The 15,562-nt window shown below is 34.3% G+C and overlaps 1 protein-coding gene across 2 annotated transcripts in view; it reads right to left on the bottom strand.

Annotated features, from left to right (window-relative positions):
• CSMD3 (CUB and Sushi multiple domains 3) overlaps nucleotides 1–15,562 on the bottom strand; it is a 756,099-nt gene that overhangs the window by 382,117 nt on the left and 358,420 nt on the right. For both annotated transcript variants that reach the window (XM_074808674.1, XM_074808748.1), the window contains 2 exons: nucleotides 15,375–15,478; nucleotides 10,257–10,369 (listed from right to left, as the gene is read on the bottom strand). In XM_074808674.1, coding sequence (XP_074664775.1) covers nucleotides 10,257–10,369; nucleotides 15,375–15,478 — 217 coding nt within the window. The remainder of the gene's footprint in view (nucleotides 1–10,256; nucleotides 10,370–15,374; nucleotides 15,479–15,562) is intronic.

The raw sequence follows: 15,562 nt of genomic DNA, 5'->3' as shown, positions 1-15,562 counted from the left end.
TCCAGTGTCTCACTACTCTCACACAGTGAACAATTTCTTCCTTATATCTAATCTAAATCTACCCTCTTTCAGTTTAAAACCGTTACCCCTCACCCTATCACTACACTCCCTGATAAAGAGTCCTCCCCATCTTTCCTGTAGCCCCCCCTGAAGTACTGGAAGGCTGCTATAAGTTCTCCCTGGAGCCTTCTCTCCTCCAGGCTGAACAACCCCCAGTCTCTCAGCCTGTTCTCATAAGGGAGGTGCTCCAGCCCCTGATCATTTTCATGACCCTCCTCTAGACCTGCTCAAGCAAGTCCATGTCTTTCTTGTTTTTAGTTACAGAGATAAAGTTTAGAAATGTTCAGAAGAAAATTTTCACTTAACTCCCACAAATAAGCAAGCACTTTTGGGTATATTTTTTACCCCCAAAACAGAGGTAAATAGTTAGTCTCTTGTAACATATACGCTTAATACATAAGTCAATAGAACCAAATACATACTCAAATGCTGAGGAGGATGAGTTAGACTAACAGCCATTTAGCCCAGTGTCCTGGTTCAAGCAGTAGCTACTGCTTAAGGGCATAGCAAAAGATGACCTTTCCTCATGTAATGTATTCATATTGCTCAGCAGACTAATGTCAGAGCAGAAAAATCCTTCCACTCTTTTTTATAGATAATACTATCACAAAAGATTTGATTAGTAAATGATTTGAATTAAACATTATAAAGCAGAAATGACGACATACAGTTTTATTGAATAAAATTAAAAAGTCCTGGCAGTCTGATCAGCTGACATGAGGGGAGCTGTAGACAAAGGACCATAGATAATGTGTTGTGGAAATAATTACCTTCCTTTTAACCAAACAAAACAATTAAGCAGAAATATGAATTTTAAATTAAGTTTTGTTGAAGACAATTAACCTTGTTTTATAAATTAACTTGGAGAACATAGTATTAAACAATATTAACATGCTGAGAAATCAGAATTAAAATCAATAATCAAAAAGAAGTATTAAGCACCAGTAAATAAGTATTTTGGGGAAATAGAGCAGTGAAATAGAGGTAAAATGCACAATTTCATTTTCTAAGAACATGCTTTTAGACTAACGATCTATTTTCACCTATTTAGTAAAGTTTACAGAAACATGAAAGTTTCTCAATAATGCTCCTTCCAGAAATTATTTTAAAAACAACAAAAAAAGCCCCACTCAAATCATTCTTTATGCAACAGCTTTTTGAGGCACAGTTTATTATTAGTTCTCATATGACCCAAGACCAGTATATTTATATTGAAAGATTACAGAGTTACAAGCAATACTGGCAATAATTTACTGAAAAGCTAAATTCCAGTAGCTGCATAAAATTTTATAATTTTTTAACCCCTTACTATATGAAATTTTTAAGACCTTCCTACATAGCCTTTTAAGTACTCAGAAATACTATTTAAGAAGCTATGAAAGATAAAATCTGATGCAACATTAAACTATATTTCTCTCTATAAAACATATGAAATAAGTATATTGTTTTGAACATTTATAAATTACAAATTATGTAGTAACATTTTATTTTTTCTTGGTTTATATATGTGTGTGTTTAAATGCACACATACACAGTCAAAATGCAGTCTTGTCTAAGAGTAGATAACGGGTGGGTAGAACTGTATTAGTATTTTTATTCAGACTGAAATGCAAAACATATTTTGAGACAGATAGAAAATTTCTTATCTCAGCAGAACAACAAACATAAACTTTTCTAATAATAAAGATGAACTATGAGAGACCGAGATGTCACAAGACCTACCGGAACAAATTGGTAATCAAAAGAAAAAAAAAACCAAAACAACAAAAAACAAACACCCCTAAAAACCACAAAACCTATCCTGATGGTATCCATCAAGGTTTTGAAAGAACTTAGTTTCTAGCAACAACACATGCTCATTTGTAATCCTTCCCCCCAACAAGCAAAAAAACCTACCGACAACTAATAATTTAAAAAAGTAGGTACACCATCAGAAAGATCATAATTTTCTTCTTTGCCTAACTGTTTCTGTGGGTGCTGTAAAGCAATAGCCGAAAACCTAAGTAATTTTTTGGACCTATGGTCACAGGAAAAGAGCTTGGGTTGGGGCCTCCTTAGACATATGACTCGAAGTGAGGGTAGAAATGCTTAAGGAATCTCTGACTTCTTCATTAAGTACAGTAGGACAGAGGGGCAAATACAACGTATATTTTCAGAAAGAGTTCCAAGGGGCATCTGAAAAATACAAAGATGTATACCTGAGATGTAACAAGACTGTAAAAATTATAATCAAGAACAGATTCAGCTGACTCATGGATAAAAATAACATCCACAAAGCAGCATGGCTTTTCTAAAGTAAAGTCCTGTATTACAAGTCTACCAATGCTTTCCAGAGAGATTAGCCGGCACAGAGATGAGAGAAACCCAGTTTATGTAGACTATTTGCACTTCCACAGGGCATTTGAGGAAGTGCAAGTGGAAGGTTCTTACAGTGACTACAATATCTGTAATAAAAAGACCAGCTTTTGATGGATGTTTGTTTAAAATATAGTTAAGTGATGGTAAAAGTAAATGGTCAGTTCTTCCAGAGGAGAGAAGTCACTAATGGATTTCTTTAGTATCTAAACGGTTTGACAATATGCTTGTAGATATGCTGCAAAACAAGGCAAGCAGTGATGACAAAGCTTGATGATGATACTAGCTTACACAGAGCAGCAATGAGGACAACCACCTGTAAAGATATAAAGAAAGGTCCTGCAAAGCTGAGTAAGCAGTAAAACAGTAGATTAAATATACTGTATTTTCTACAAAAAGAATGAAAATACATCAGATAAAGCTAGTAAAAATACAGTGAACAGAAGGAAATACTTCACTGGAATGTACTTTCCATAAAATATTCAGAATACTAAAAGTGTGTATAAAGGCTTAAGAGGAAAAATAGACAAAGTCATGGATGAAAAAAAATCTATCAAGAGATATTTACTATAAATAGACTGGATTTAGAAAGTCTCTCTGCCACAAAGTGCTAGAGTGTAGGAAAACATTCTGAAGAAGTATCACTATACTGTTTCTTGCTCTCTTTTCCTTATATGATATTCAGCTAAATGGATCTTTATTATGACTTTGTACAGCTGTTCTCATATTCTTATAATCTAGGGATTGCAAACAGGAACTCTTATACCTTATGTCTTATACATTTTTTTAGATAAAAAGATTAATAAAACATTTGGATAATACTGACAGAGTAGGGTCAGAAAGAGCTTGCAGTTATTTGCGGCCGACAAAGCAGGAAGAACAAAGAGAGTAAAATACAGCACCAATTTTCATCTTGGCAGTACATTAACAAGGAAGATGCCCCAGGTTTTTGCAGTGGATGCCCTTTTGCTTAATATGTTCAAGAGAGATCTGAAATAGGAATGAGCTTGAATTACAAAACTTATCAATAACACACTTCCAGCAGAAATAGAATCAATACACAGAAAGTTGAGCTGTATTCGTAAATTACCTATTGCTTAGTAGGGCTGCACAAAAAGAAGTGTTAATTTTCTTTTTATATAAACACAAAGCAGTATTTCAGAATTTGAACTAAACATGAGACTTACAAGGTTTGAAATGATTGATTTGAAAGCATTGATTTAGCACAGGGGTTTTTGCCATTAATGTGAATCTCCGCTTGTCATTCCTTCTGCAAAATAAAGTTAGGATGCACAAAGAATAGAATTGAGGGTATTAGAATCCAATTTAATAAACCACTAGCATGTTCCCGTCTAGCTACTGCACCACAAACACACACAAACAAAACAAACATTTGATGAGAAACACAGAGAAGAGTGGGTACAAAGGCAACAGAAACCATCAGAACAGTGAAAATACCACAAGAGAATATAAACTGAAAACTGTAAGACTGAACAGTTCAGAAAGGAGAAGTGTGACAGAGATTTAATTCCTGATTTTGGCACACAGTAAGTACAAAAGCTTCACTTCCCCCTTCCTCACAAAAGAAGGATTAGGTAGTGTTTAACAAACAAAAAAAAAGGATCCTGTCTTGTGAAACCCCAAATTACACAACGAAACTGTCCACTATCTCACTTAGTTCAGTCATTTATGTCATTTAAAAATTAGCCTATAATATGAACACAAGAATTGAAGCTATGTTTTTCTTAGTAAAATGGACATGAAGATATATATGTTTCATATATGAAGATATATTTCATAGATAAGCTACTTTCACAACTTGTTGAGATAGGACTTTCTTGAAGCCCATGTTACAGAAAATGTATCTTACCTTGCACATACTTCCAAAATGCATGTTTTCAGACATAGTTAGAGGATGAACACTGGATTAAACTAGCTACCTAATTCAGATCATTGAGTGTTCTGACACCAACAGAAAAGCAAGTGCCATTGAGCAGTTAGTCGTGGAAAAACATCTCTGTGCCATCTGTGACAAAAACTTCAGATGTGTCTGAAACTCAGTGTGTACTTCTAGGAAAATAGGATGAAATGCAGATCACAAACTCCAGAAGGCTACCCAGGCTGCAATAGTACCCCAAGAACTCAGGAACAAGTCACACTGGTTGAAGCAAGATGAAAGTTATGCTTTAAGCAAAAAGAAATCTTTTCAAATACTGGGTGTCACAGTGTAAATCCCATATCCTAAAATCAGATCATTGATGCGGGAAATTGATTGAGCTACTTTGCTTCAAATTCACTTTTTACCTACACTCCTGTCTACTTTGCATCTTATACAAGCCTCTTTAAAAACTTATCATAACACTCCAGTCAAAGTGACCTTCTTCAACTTTATTATCTTGTGCAATTACAATTAGACTATGTCTGATGTATTATTATAGTTACCAACAAATCACACAGATTTTGTCCTGATAGGAGGCAGAGCTATCAGGAGAACCTACTGATTTAAGAGGTTTTATTAGTGTGTAGCCAGTTATTTGGAGAAAAATAAAACAGACACACCAAAAGAAAAAAAAATCCCTCAGATCTGGCCACTGCTCAGAAACTGAAAGAGGGTAGATTTAGATTAGATATAAGGAAGAAATTCTTCACTGTGAGGGTGGTGAGACACTCTGGGAACACGTTGCCCAGAGAAGTTGTTTATGTCCCTCCCTGGCAGTGTTCAAGGCCAGGTTGGACGGGGCTTTGAGCAACCTGATCTAGTGGAAGGTGTCCTTGCCCATGGCATAGGGGTGGGAACTAGATGATCTTTAAGGTCCCTTCCAACCCAAACCATTCTATGATTCGATGATATTGGGACTTGACAGAACTAGACTGCTGTGAGAATAGTTTTCTCTGTGTCAGAGGACTCAAATCTGACATAAACAGAAGTTCAGTTTGCCCATACTATGCTAATACAGGATGGTTTTGCACTATGTGTTTACACTACTGATTTCATTCCTTAAAATATTTTTTCTTATGAATTTACACCATCACTATTTACTTTATCCTTTAATTCCACAAATTTTGTGATATAAAGTTTATTTTGAGAAAGTGCATAAGGCATATTTTTTACTTAATTTATTCTTTCACATATCTCCAAATTTACAAAAGGAAGCTATTGCATGTGAAAGCTATTGTAGTTAGAGTTCTCGTGTAATTTTCAAAGAAATATAATATTCCATTGCTAGATTCTCAATCAGTTTTTGTGAAATTAAATAAAGACACAAGTCTTCAAAATCTTATGATCTTAGAAAAATGGATTTCTAGTCTTTGAAGGTTATGCCAAAGTTTTATTAGTTTGTCTTGTATTTTGTGCAGCTGTTTTTTTCCTCAATTATAGATGAAGACTATTCAGTTCCAGTATTTAAATATGTTGGAGAATGTTTCTCCACTATTGTTTAGATAGACACTTCTTTCCTATTCACCATGGATTTGGGAATAGAAGTGCTGCTGTGACAATAGGGCACCATTTCCTGAAATACTGAATGATGCAAAGTATTCATTGAACTTGTCATTAGTAACAACTATTAATTTGTAGTTTTCTTTATAGCACGGATGTGGGAAGCCTAAAAAGAATCCATTATTTATTTGTTTTATTTGGTAATTATATGAGCACCACAGTCTGGTCTCATATCTAAAGGAAGGACTATGGTTTTCAAATAATTACCAAAATTATGACTTGGAAATAATTCACTTAAAATTTCAGATAAATAAATATTCCATGTTTTCACATTAAAAAAAATCTACACGTATGTTTGAAGCATGAAAACAGCTTACACAATAGTGAGATAACAGGTAAAATATATCCCTAGTGAGATAGTGTTTGTATTTCTGTCCTGTCCATTCCTGTTATTTATTATTCTACCTTCTTAAGTAGTTTTATTTTATGGGATACTGGAAAAGGAATTTCAAAACAACAACAACAACAAAATCTTATTTACTTTAAAATACTCTCTCCAATGTTTAAATCTTTATTTTATATTTAAATAATTATAATGTGATCCAGCTATTAAAACCATAAAATAACTCCATATGCAAGATCTTAATCTAGAAGATGACAAAGATTTTTATTATTTCACAGAGACTCATAAGATTGTCTTAAATGTCAGATACATAGAAGAGAATAAACTGTTAGCTCCTGTAATAACATAAGTGTAAAAGAATTCTTCAGATGAAAACATACTAATACACAGGTATTTAAAAATTCATTTGTCTGTTTCTATCATTACAAATGATATGACATATTCAATCCTATCCCAGTCAAAAAGGAAGTGACCTTCTATTTCTCACTTGGAGCAAGTATACCATTTTGGAGGACAATGGGTAAAGGGCACTCGGTAATGACATCCCACAACCTTCCGTTCCTCCTGTCATATTCCATGTAGGACTCGGAACAATCTATATTCTTAAAAACGCCTGCCAGACTCAGACCTAAATGTCAACTAGATTGAAGAATGTCTTTATGAATTTTGATGTGATGAGGCACACATCTCCACTAGCTCTGTATTTAGTTGAGTCTCAGGATGCACAGAAGCAAATATTTAGTCATCAAAATATTTTAGTGGGAAATTATTTTAGCTATTAGCAAGTACTGTTATTGAGTACATTATCAAGTGATTAACTCCAACATAAGCAAGTCTGTAAAGTGAAAAAAATAGAAGATACCATATCCATACTATTTATAAGAATTTCATTGTGTCTTAGTAGTTTTACTTTGGATAAGCTTTATCAGGTCCTGATAAATGTGCATTAGAAGCTGGAGCACATGAAGAATGATATTCCCAATGCTATTCAAGTGCATTTTATGAATTACCTCAAAGGAATGTAATTTGTGCCTTTCAGGATTGCTCTGTGATGAAAACTAAAGCAAGGGGAGTGGGAATGATCAGAAAAAGATTTAGTTCAAAAATCACACTGCTGGATCTAATCTAAAATGCTAATGTAGTTGCACCTTTTATGTAAGCAGAAAGTTACAAGATCTAAATATATAATATATATAAATAGATACAGTATCGGCTATAGTTAGATGTCTAAGTGGGTACTGGAAATTGTTAGGTGGAAGGGGACAAGTTATAGGAATAGAATTTGGTCTAGTCTATTAAAGAGAAATACAAGCAAATTGGGCATACATTCTTAATAATTCATGTAGTCACTTAAACTAAAATGTCCTCTGACCCTGACTCCCAGAAATCACAATTCTTTTAAGTAATTCTGAACATTTGTGAGATAAAAGTCTTTGCAATTTTTTGATTCTAGTAGAGAAGTCAGTGATATGTCATAGCCCTGAATGCACTGTTCTAACTCAATTACTGCTTACCTCACTGGACTTTCTCTCAACTTCCAATTCATAAATTCCAAAACTTTAACTGCAAAACAGCTGCTTATCTAAAATGCTACCCATTAAGTTGTCTCCTTTCAGAGCCTACCACCATTAACAGAAAGGATTTAAATGCAAAGAAAAAACAACAACAAAAAAAAATACCAACGCCCCAAACCTGCCTCCCCCTCACCCCCCATCTTATTTTATTTACGGGAGTATTGCTTGGTTTCTGGCATCTCTAATGAAAACACCCTCTCAGAAATCAAACAAAAGGCAACTGATATAAAAAATTTATCCCATACTCTAAACTGGGGGGGGGGGGGGGGGGGGGGAGGGAAGCAAAATAGAACAAAAAAACTCCCCACCACACAGTGTCTATCCATTGAATGCTTGATCCATTCAAATGCTATTTAGTGAGCTAGTGTAAATACCTGTGTAGGGCAAGAGAAAAACAGAGACTCAGTATCTAGGTGTGCAATCACAAAGTTGATTATATGGAGATGAGATTGTAAATGTTCACCCTTTCTGTACCCTTCTACTTATTCAATTATTTGTATTCTTGCAGAACTATGGCTTCTAAGAATAAATGTAACTCATGAATAAACGAAGACATAGTGGTACATTGTAAGACACTGGAAAATAATCCTCTACCTTCTGCAAACTAAAATTCTTGCAAGTAAAATTAATTTTACTAGAAAAGAATCCTGTAAATAAAGGAAATGTATACTTGAGCTGTGCAAAGTATTTCAAGTTCAGACCTGAAAAGCTTCCTTTTCCACTCAGCTATGGTTCAAAGTTTGCTATATCAACAAATTCTTAAACTTAGAATCACAGAATCATTCAGGTTGGAAAAGACCCTTGGGATCATCAAGTCCAACCATCAGCCCTACTCTAAAAGTTCTCCCCTACACCATATCCCCCAGCATCTCATCTGAACAACCCTTAAACACATCCAGGGATGGTGACTCCACCACCTCCCTGGGCAGCCTATTCCACTGTCTGACCACTCTTTCTGTGAAGTTTTTTTCCTAATGTCCAGTCTGAACCTCCCTTGTTGGAGTTTAAAGCCATTCCCTCTTGTTCTGTCACTAATCACCTGTGAGAAGAGACCAGCACCAACCTCTCTACAACGGTAGGTGTAGAGAGTGATGAGGTCTCCCCTCAGCCTTCTCTTCCTCAAACTAAACAGTCCCAGCCCCCTCAATCTCTCCTCATAGGATTTGTTCTCCAGGCCCTTCACCAGCTTTGTTGCCCTCCCCTGCACTCGCTCCAGCACCTCGATATCCCTCTTGTATTGAGGTGCCCAAAACTGGACACAATACTCCAGGTGTGGCCTCACCAGTGCAGAGTACAGGGGGATGATCACCTCCCTACTTCTGCTGGTCACACTATTTCTAACTTGTTTATACTGATCATTTCTCCTGCCCCTTTCAACAGCTGTAATGTGGAAATCCTGCATCTTAATAATTACCATACAATGAAGTAGTAAGATCTTCCTATCTTAGTTCACTAGATCTGAATATCAAGAGTGCACAAGCGCACTCGTGCCATACCACTATAGAGCTTAATATACAGGAACAGCCAAAAGAAAGTTATGGACAGAAAAAAACAGCAAGTCACATTGTGCAGGTTTACTCCTAATATGGTTATGCACTCCATCTGCCCATCCTCAACAATATAAGCTCCATTTCTAATACACATGGTTGTTGGTTTAACTTTTGTCTTTTCTCTCTTCCCTTTTGATGAATAAACATACTTTCTACTATCTGTTGTTGGTGGTAGCCAGGAAGCATGCAGTTTAAAAATTTCTTGGAAGAAGTACATGCAGCTATGTTAAATCTAGTATAAAAATAATAAATATAACTAATTCTCTCTATATATATGTATACATATCTACGTTATTCTCAAGTTCTTGGTTGATTTTGCTGTCCATGCTGTGTGAAAACTATGTTCTCCCAGAGGTATCAAATAGCACCAGCTGGCTCAAGTTATTATAGATCCTTCACATTTTAAGACCATAAAGAAGAACATTGTTAGGTAAGTTTGTCTTGGCCCCAAACTCATCAGTAATTCAAATTCTTCACTTACAGTGTTTTTTTTCTGTTGTTGCAGGCATGATCAATTTTCAAAAAATGTAGGAAGTATTAATTTCCTTTACACATTTAGCTTTAAATAATTATAGAACTATTTCATTTTAATATTTTGTAACATGAAATAACAGAAAATAAATGTAAAACTATATGCCAAAAATAAACTGCTGTAAGAACATACCAAATAAAAACTGTGCAGTTTCATGTGATATAAGACCTTTAAAGAGAACAATCCTTTTTTTTTTTTTTTCAACTCAGCTTGCATTTTCTTGTTTTTAAAACTGACAGAACTGGAAATAGAATGCATCCCTTAATATGAAAGAAAAACATTTCATAGTATTGGCTTCATTGTTGGCACACCATTAAATTCACTTCCAATAATGTACTGTTACCTTTGTAGTTAACCTTGAAACCGATTGAGCCCACACTTTCATCCGTTTGAAGGTGTAACCACATCTGATTGCTCATGCTCACAATTAAGTCTGGTACAAAGCTCCCAGTTAACCTATAAATAGAAAAAAAATCTGTAAAGCCAGTAAGTATTAAGTGACTAGATTTTTTTTTCTTTTTGTAAGGAATCTAAATAACTATTAAGTATATATTTTTTTTATTATTTTTTTAAATTCATTGTATTCAGCTCAAACCAAAGTAGTTATCTACTGGCTTGTTAGCCAATACAGCTCTCAGGGTTCCAATAACTGCATATTTGATAGCAGTCTATAAACACAAGCAACAACTGCTTGTGTTGTACTGAAATATTTCATCTCACTTTCAGTTGCTGGTCCAGAAAAACATCCATTGCCCCTAACCCTGAACCTTATTGGATAGTCCTATGGGCATTACTCAGACACATGCAGGCATATCAAATGGCACTAGAAGCCCATAATGAGACACTACATTTATTCTTCCAAAAAAGTATTTCTCTGGTATACAATTACCCACTTTGGAATACATGTATTGCACATGTGAGAGGAAGTTGTTATTCTTAAATAACAATACTATTATGAAGGTCCATGTGTTCCCTGCACTCTCTCACCTCCCCTCATCACCTCTACCACAGCAATGGCAGAATGTGCCTGACAAACTCAACTGGCCTTCATTCCTTCACTAACAAAAATACCAAATGTCACAAATCTAAAACCTCCTAATATTATAAGATGATGACTAATTAGAACTAAACTTTTTTTTTTTTTCACTTTTCATATTGTTTGCAAAAATTTGCAAGTCAATGAAATCTTAAATGTTCATTCTGTTTGCTGAATGAAATAGTGTGATAGCAAAAATGAAATGTTGTGAAAGCTACAGTTTTATGACATATTCTATTTTTTTTTGCACAACTTTGTCTCAAATTTAGTAAGAGTTTGTCAGCCAAAACAGAATGGTGGAAAGTACCAAAACATTTTCCATTCTTGTAAAATGGATCACAAGCACAAAACTGTATAAGACTGAAAACTGTTCATTTGTTTTTTTGCCATTCTAACCATTCTTTAAAGCTAGCTGGAACTTCAAACAGAGTATTTTAAATATATTTTGAAACTAATTTTAGTTCTCCCCTCTGGTCCTTTTTAGCTTGTTTCTATATGAATTACGCTGTTGTGGGAGAAATTCATGTCTATTTCCCACATCTGTGTTCACAGATGGAGCTACTACAAAGACTCTTGCCAGAATTGAACAAGTAAATGCCTGGCCAAAATAATGTACTAACTGCTCATTCCGGCACTAAGGGAAAGTGTCGTCAGTGAGATTGGTCTTTGCCAAATTAATAGATTAACAGGATGTTCCTCAGAAACAACACTGATGTGACAGCTAACACAGTTTTGTAATTGTTGCTGGTGACTGACAGTATATTTTGGGAACGTTAAGGTCATTGTGAATATTAATCTATTTGTTGTGTCAGAGAGAATAATTCCTATTATAAATGGCCATCAAAATTTTTATAATTTATATTTTCTGCAGTCAATTATTAATACATTTTTAAATGCATAGTTTTCAGAAACAATATTTTTCAATTAAATGGGGAAAAATTACCACTTCAAAATGCATTTTTGAAAATAAGAATCAATCAGCAGAACACAGAAATCACTTGTTGCTCTTTTTTAAGTGCTTAAGGATCCCTGTATAATATTTGAGAAGACTTTGGGTTCACGGAGAAATAAGATCCAGAAAAAACAGCATTATGTGAAGGAAGCTATTTAAGATAATGAAATTCTGCAGTTATGAATTATCCTTTCTTTCCTCCTGGGGTTTATGTGACTTCCTCTACCCTGAATTCATTACCTAGATATCTCGCCTGGAAGTAGATTCTTACACCTTTCCTTTCAAAAGCTGAGCAGTGAACACTGTCAACAGTAGAAATGGAAAGATGTGATTATGATGCCTCCTTTTTTATTAAACATCTTAACAGTTACAACATACAGCAGGCTGTTTCCCACCTCTTCCTCTGGACTCCAGAACTACCCCTCCTACATACTAGTGACATACATTCCCCCTGAGAAAGTACACTGAAGGCTAGGTTAGAGGATATTTAGAAGATTGTAACACTCTCCATCTGCTGAAGATGATCTGGAGATTGGATTCATGTACAGCCAACACAGCAAGCATACTAAAAGAGTAAGAATGAATTTCATGCCTTGTGTACTGAATTTTCCAAACACGTTACAGGAATCAGTGCCCAGATGTGTATTACATTAAGAGTCACCTACAGCAACTGTCAGACCAAGTTGCTTGAAAGCAGACTGCCAAACATCCTGAAAAAGTGTGACTGATGTATGAAGGAGGACCCACCATTTCTTTTCCTTCTTCCCCTCTATCGTTTGGTTATAAAACTTAACACAGTTCCACCTTGCAAAGATCTTAGTTCTGTAGGAAAGCACTAAGAATGTCTTCATATTTGTAATATTGATAAACACACAAAAACTGTATTCCATTCAAATTTAAGTTCACTTAGGTGCTAGGCTCACTAGGCTGGAGCAGTGTGTCATGTTGCTGGATGCACAGAATTATAGGCACCCAGGGAAGCTTAATGGCAAGTACTGAAAGGGCTTTGGAGTTCAGCTTCTTCTGTGATTAGCACCAGCAGAGTAGAAATTAAGACTGCAGTTCTCAATTTAGGAAGCATAATTCTATCTAACGGCCACTTAAATTCAGTTTTTGGTTCTGAACCTTCCTATTTAGCAGTGCCCAGTAAAACTAGTGGATTAAATGCTTGGATAGGTTTCCTGATTAACTTTGATAAATTGAAGATAAATATCTTCACATCATTTACACATAAACCAGACATATTCAAACCAATGTTCTTCAGCAGTTTGCTGGAGGAAAGATAACTGTTTTAAAACTTAAAATCAAAAGATTAGATCATACAATAGCCATTTATTTGCTATGTGTCATATCTCAGACAAAGTCTGCATGGCTTACAGGAGAAAAGATTTGCAAGTTTTTTACAGCACTCAATTACATTCCATCTTCCATGTAATTTTTTAATAGATTTTGATCCTAATAACTTTGATGCTGATACTCTGATCACAGAATAATCGGAGATCATTCTACTGGTAAACAAAAATAATATGTGTGGCTGATTATACAATATTACTAAATGTTAAAACCCTATAAATTAATTGAGGGATTTTTTTCTTTTTCAGGATCTCCACAGTAGTCATTCTTTAAAATTATTTACCTAGTTACAGAACAGATTCTCTTATAATTTGCTAACACTTGACAATTATCATTTATTCTTTTATTAAAGAAAATTATTCAGAATTCCTTTATATTCATGACAAGTTTAATCCTGTAATTTCATCATTTCTCCCCCCACATAAGTCTCATTGTCAGACATGCTTTTATAAAATACTAACAACTTTAATGAAATAAAATCTGGACAGAGTGCTTTATTACTTAAAATTTTAATTATGATTTTACTGTGCCTCAATGTGTTACTGTGGTTCAAGTACCAATGAAAAACAATTCTTCAGTTAAATGTTAATAAGTCCTGATGAACTGGTACTTAATAAATGCTCTTTCCAGGTGAGAGGATATTCAATATAGTTTAGGAATCTAAAAATATCTGAAATTTAATTCCAGCTTTATCAGAAATTTATTTTGAAGGCTTGGTACTGTTTATAAAATAAAAATTACAGTACTTCCCCACTTCTCAAAACTATTATTAGTAACAATTAGTACATATACAATCCACTGAAGAAACTCCGCATTATCCTAAAGTAATTGCACCTGAAATACCTGGCTAAACCCTGGTCTCCTCATTGATAAGAAGGGATAAACTGGTTACAAAACCAATTAAAAATAGAAGGTCAGAGAGTCTGCCCTCTGAAGGATAAATCTAAGGGGGAATTCGTGATGAAAATCTGCAAATCCTGAAACAAATGTATTTTCTGCTCAAAGTTTTGCAATTAGTAATATTAATGAGATTAAATTAGGAAAGAAAAAATATAAACATTGGTTTTAGGGTACTCAAACCAAACAAATTCCTGATATCATTCTAATGGTGAATAATGGAAAGTTACAACATATAAAAATAGTATTAATATATTTCCATTAAATATACTACAGGGAATATCAATCTAAGCATCCTAACTTTGCTATTCTTTTGTTTTTTAATTAAATACATTTTGTACTAAAAATTTATCACATCTGCTTCTTTTCGGATCTGTTTTAAATTTGTAACTGGTCCAACCTTTCTTTGTAAAAGCAGTCTAGACAAGCACCCTGTCCAGCTGAATCTTAAAAGTTTCCAATGTTGGGGAATCCACCATTTCCCTGGGGAGATTATTCCAATGGCTGATTGTTCTTATTGTGAAAAATTTTCCTCTTGTGTCCAGTCAGAATCTCCCCAGGAGTAACTTGTACCCATTGATTATGATTTTATGATTCTCCCAATATATCCTGGCTCATACATTTTAGAAGAATGCTAATGGATAATAAAAAACTTATTTCATATTCAGTGCTGTCTGATTTGTAATCATATGTGGTTTAGGTAATATCCTACTCAGATTTTCTCCGTAGTAATTTTCTTCACTATACTAACTCATTTCTTGAGTTATCTGCAATAGTCAGTAAGCACTTAAAGGTCAAGATGCTATAGTATATCTTTTGTCATACTAAGCTTGCTAGAAGACTGTAAAAATTTATGTGTAAGTCATCCATTTATCTATTTTCAATTATTTTCTTATACACTTCTAATTTGAGAACACGCTTAGAATGGGAGAAAAATAACCCCTAAAAATTTATGTGTCTACACATGAATGTACAGACTATGTCTTTTAAAATTCTGATTTTAGTTTATCTGTTTCTTTTCTGATGTCTAGGCCATCTTTTTCTGACTTCAGAACAGTAAACATGTAACAATGTATTTAAATTATCACCTTCAGTAATTTTAGAAGTTCAGTAATATTACTTTTTGTTGAGATTTACCTGATTCTAATCACTATTTGCTCTCATCAGAAAACACATTAACGATATTCTGTAATGCATACAAATTGTAAATACAGAAGACTTACACCTGAAGCACAGTTTTAGGATCACCCACTTCTCCTCCATCACCAATAGTTAGTGTGTCATAGCCAATCTCCAGATCAAATTCTTCAAAATTTATCTGAATAACCTAGGACATAAAATGAGTAAATAAATTTTAGAAATAAAAAAAAATGTACCTAAGAGATGAGTCTGTAAATAAGCTTTTCAGCAG

The sequence above is a fragment of the Strix aluco genome, chromosome 1 (genome assembly GCF_031877795.1).
Source record: "Strix aluco isolate bStrAlu1 chromosome 1, bStrAlu1.hap1, whole genome shotgun sequence".
NCBI lineage: Eukaryota > Metazoa > Chordata > Aves > Strigiformes > Strigidae > Strix > Strix aluco.
Note: the sequence above shows the minus strand (reverse complement) of the source record. Positions and strands in the feature narration are given on the sequence as shown.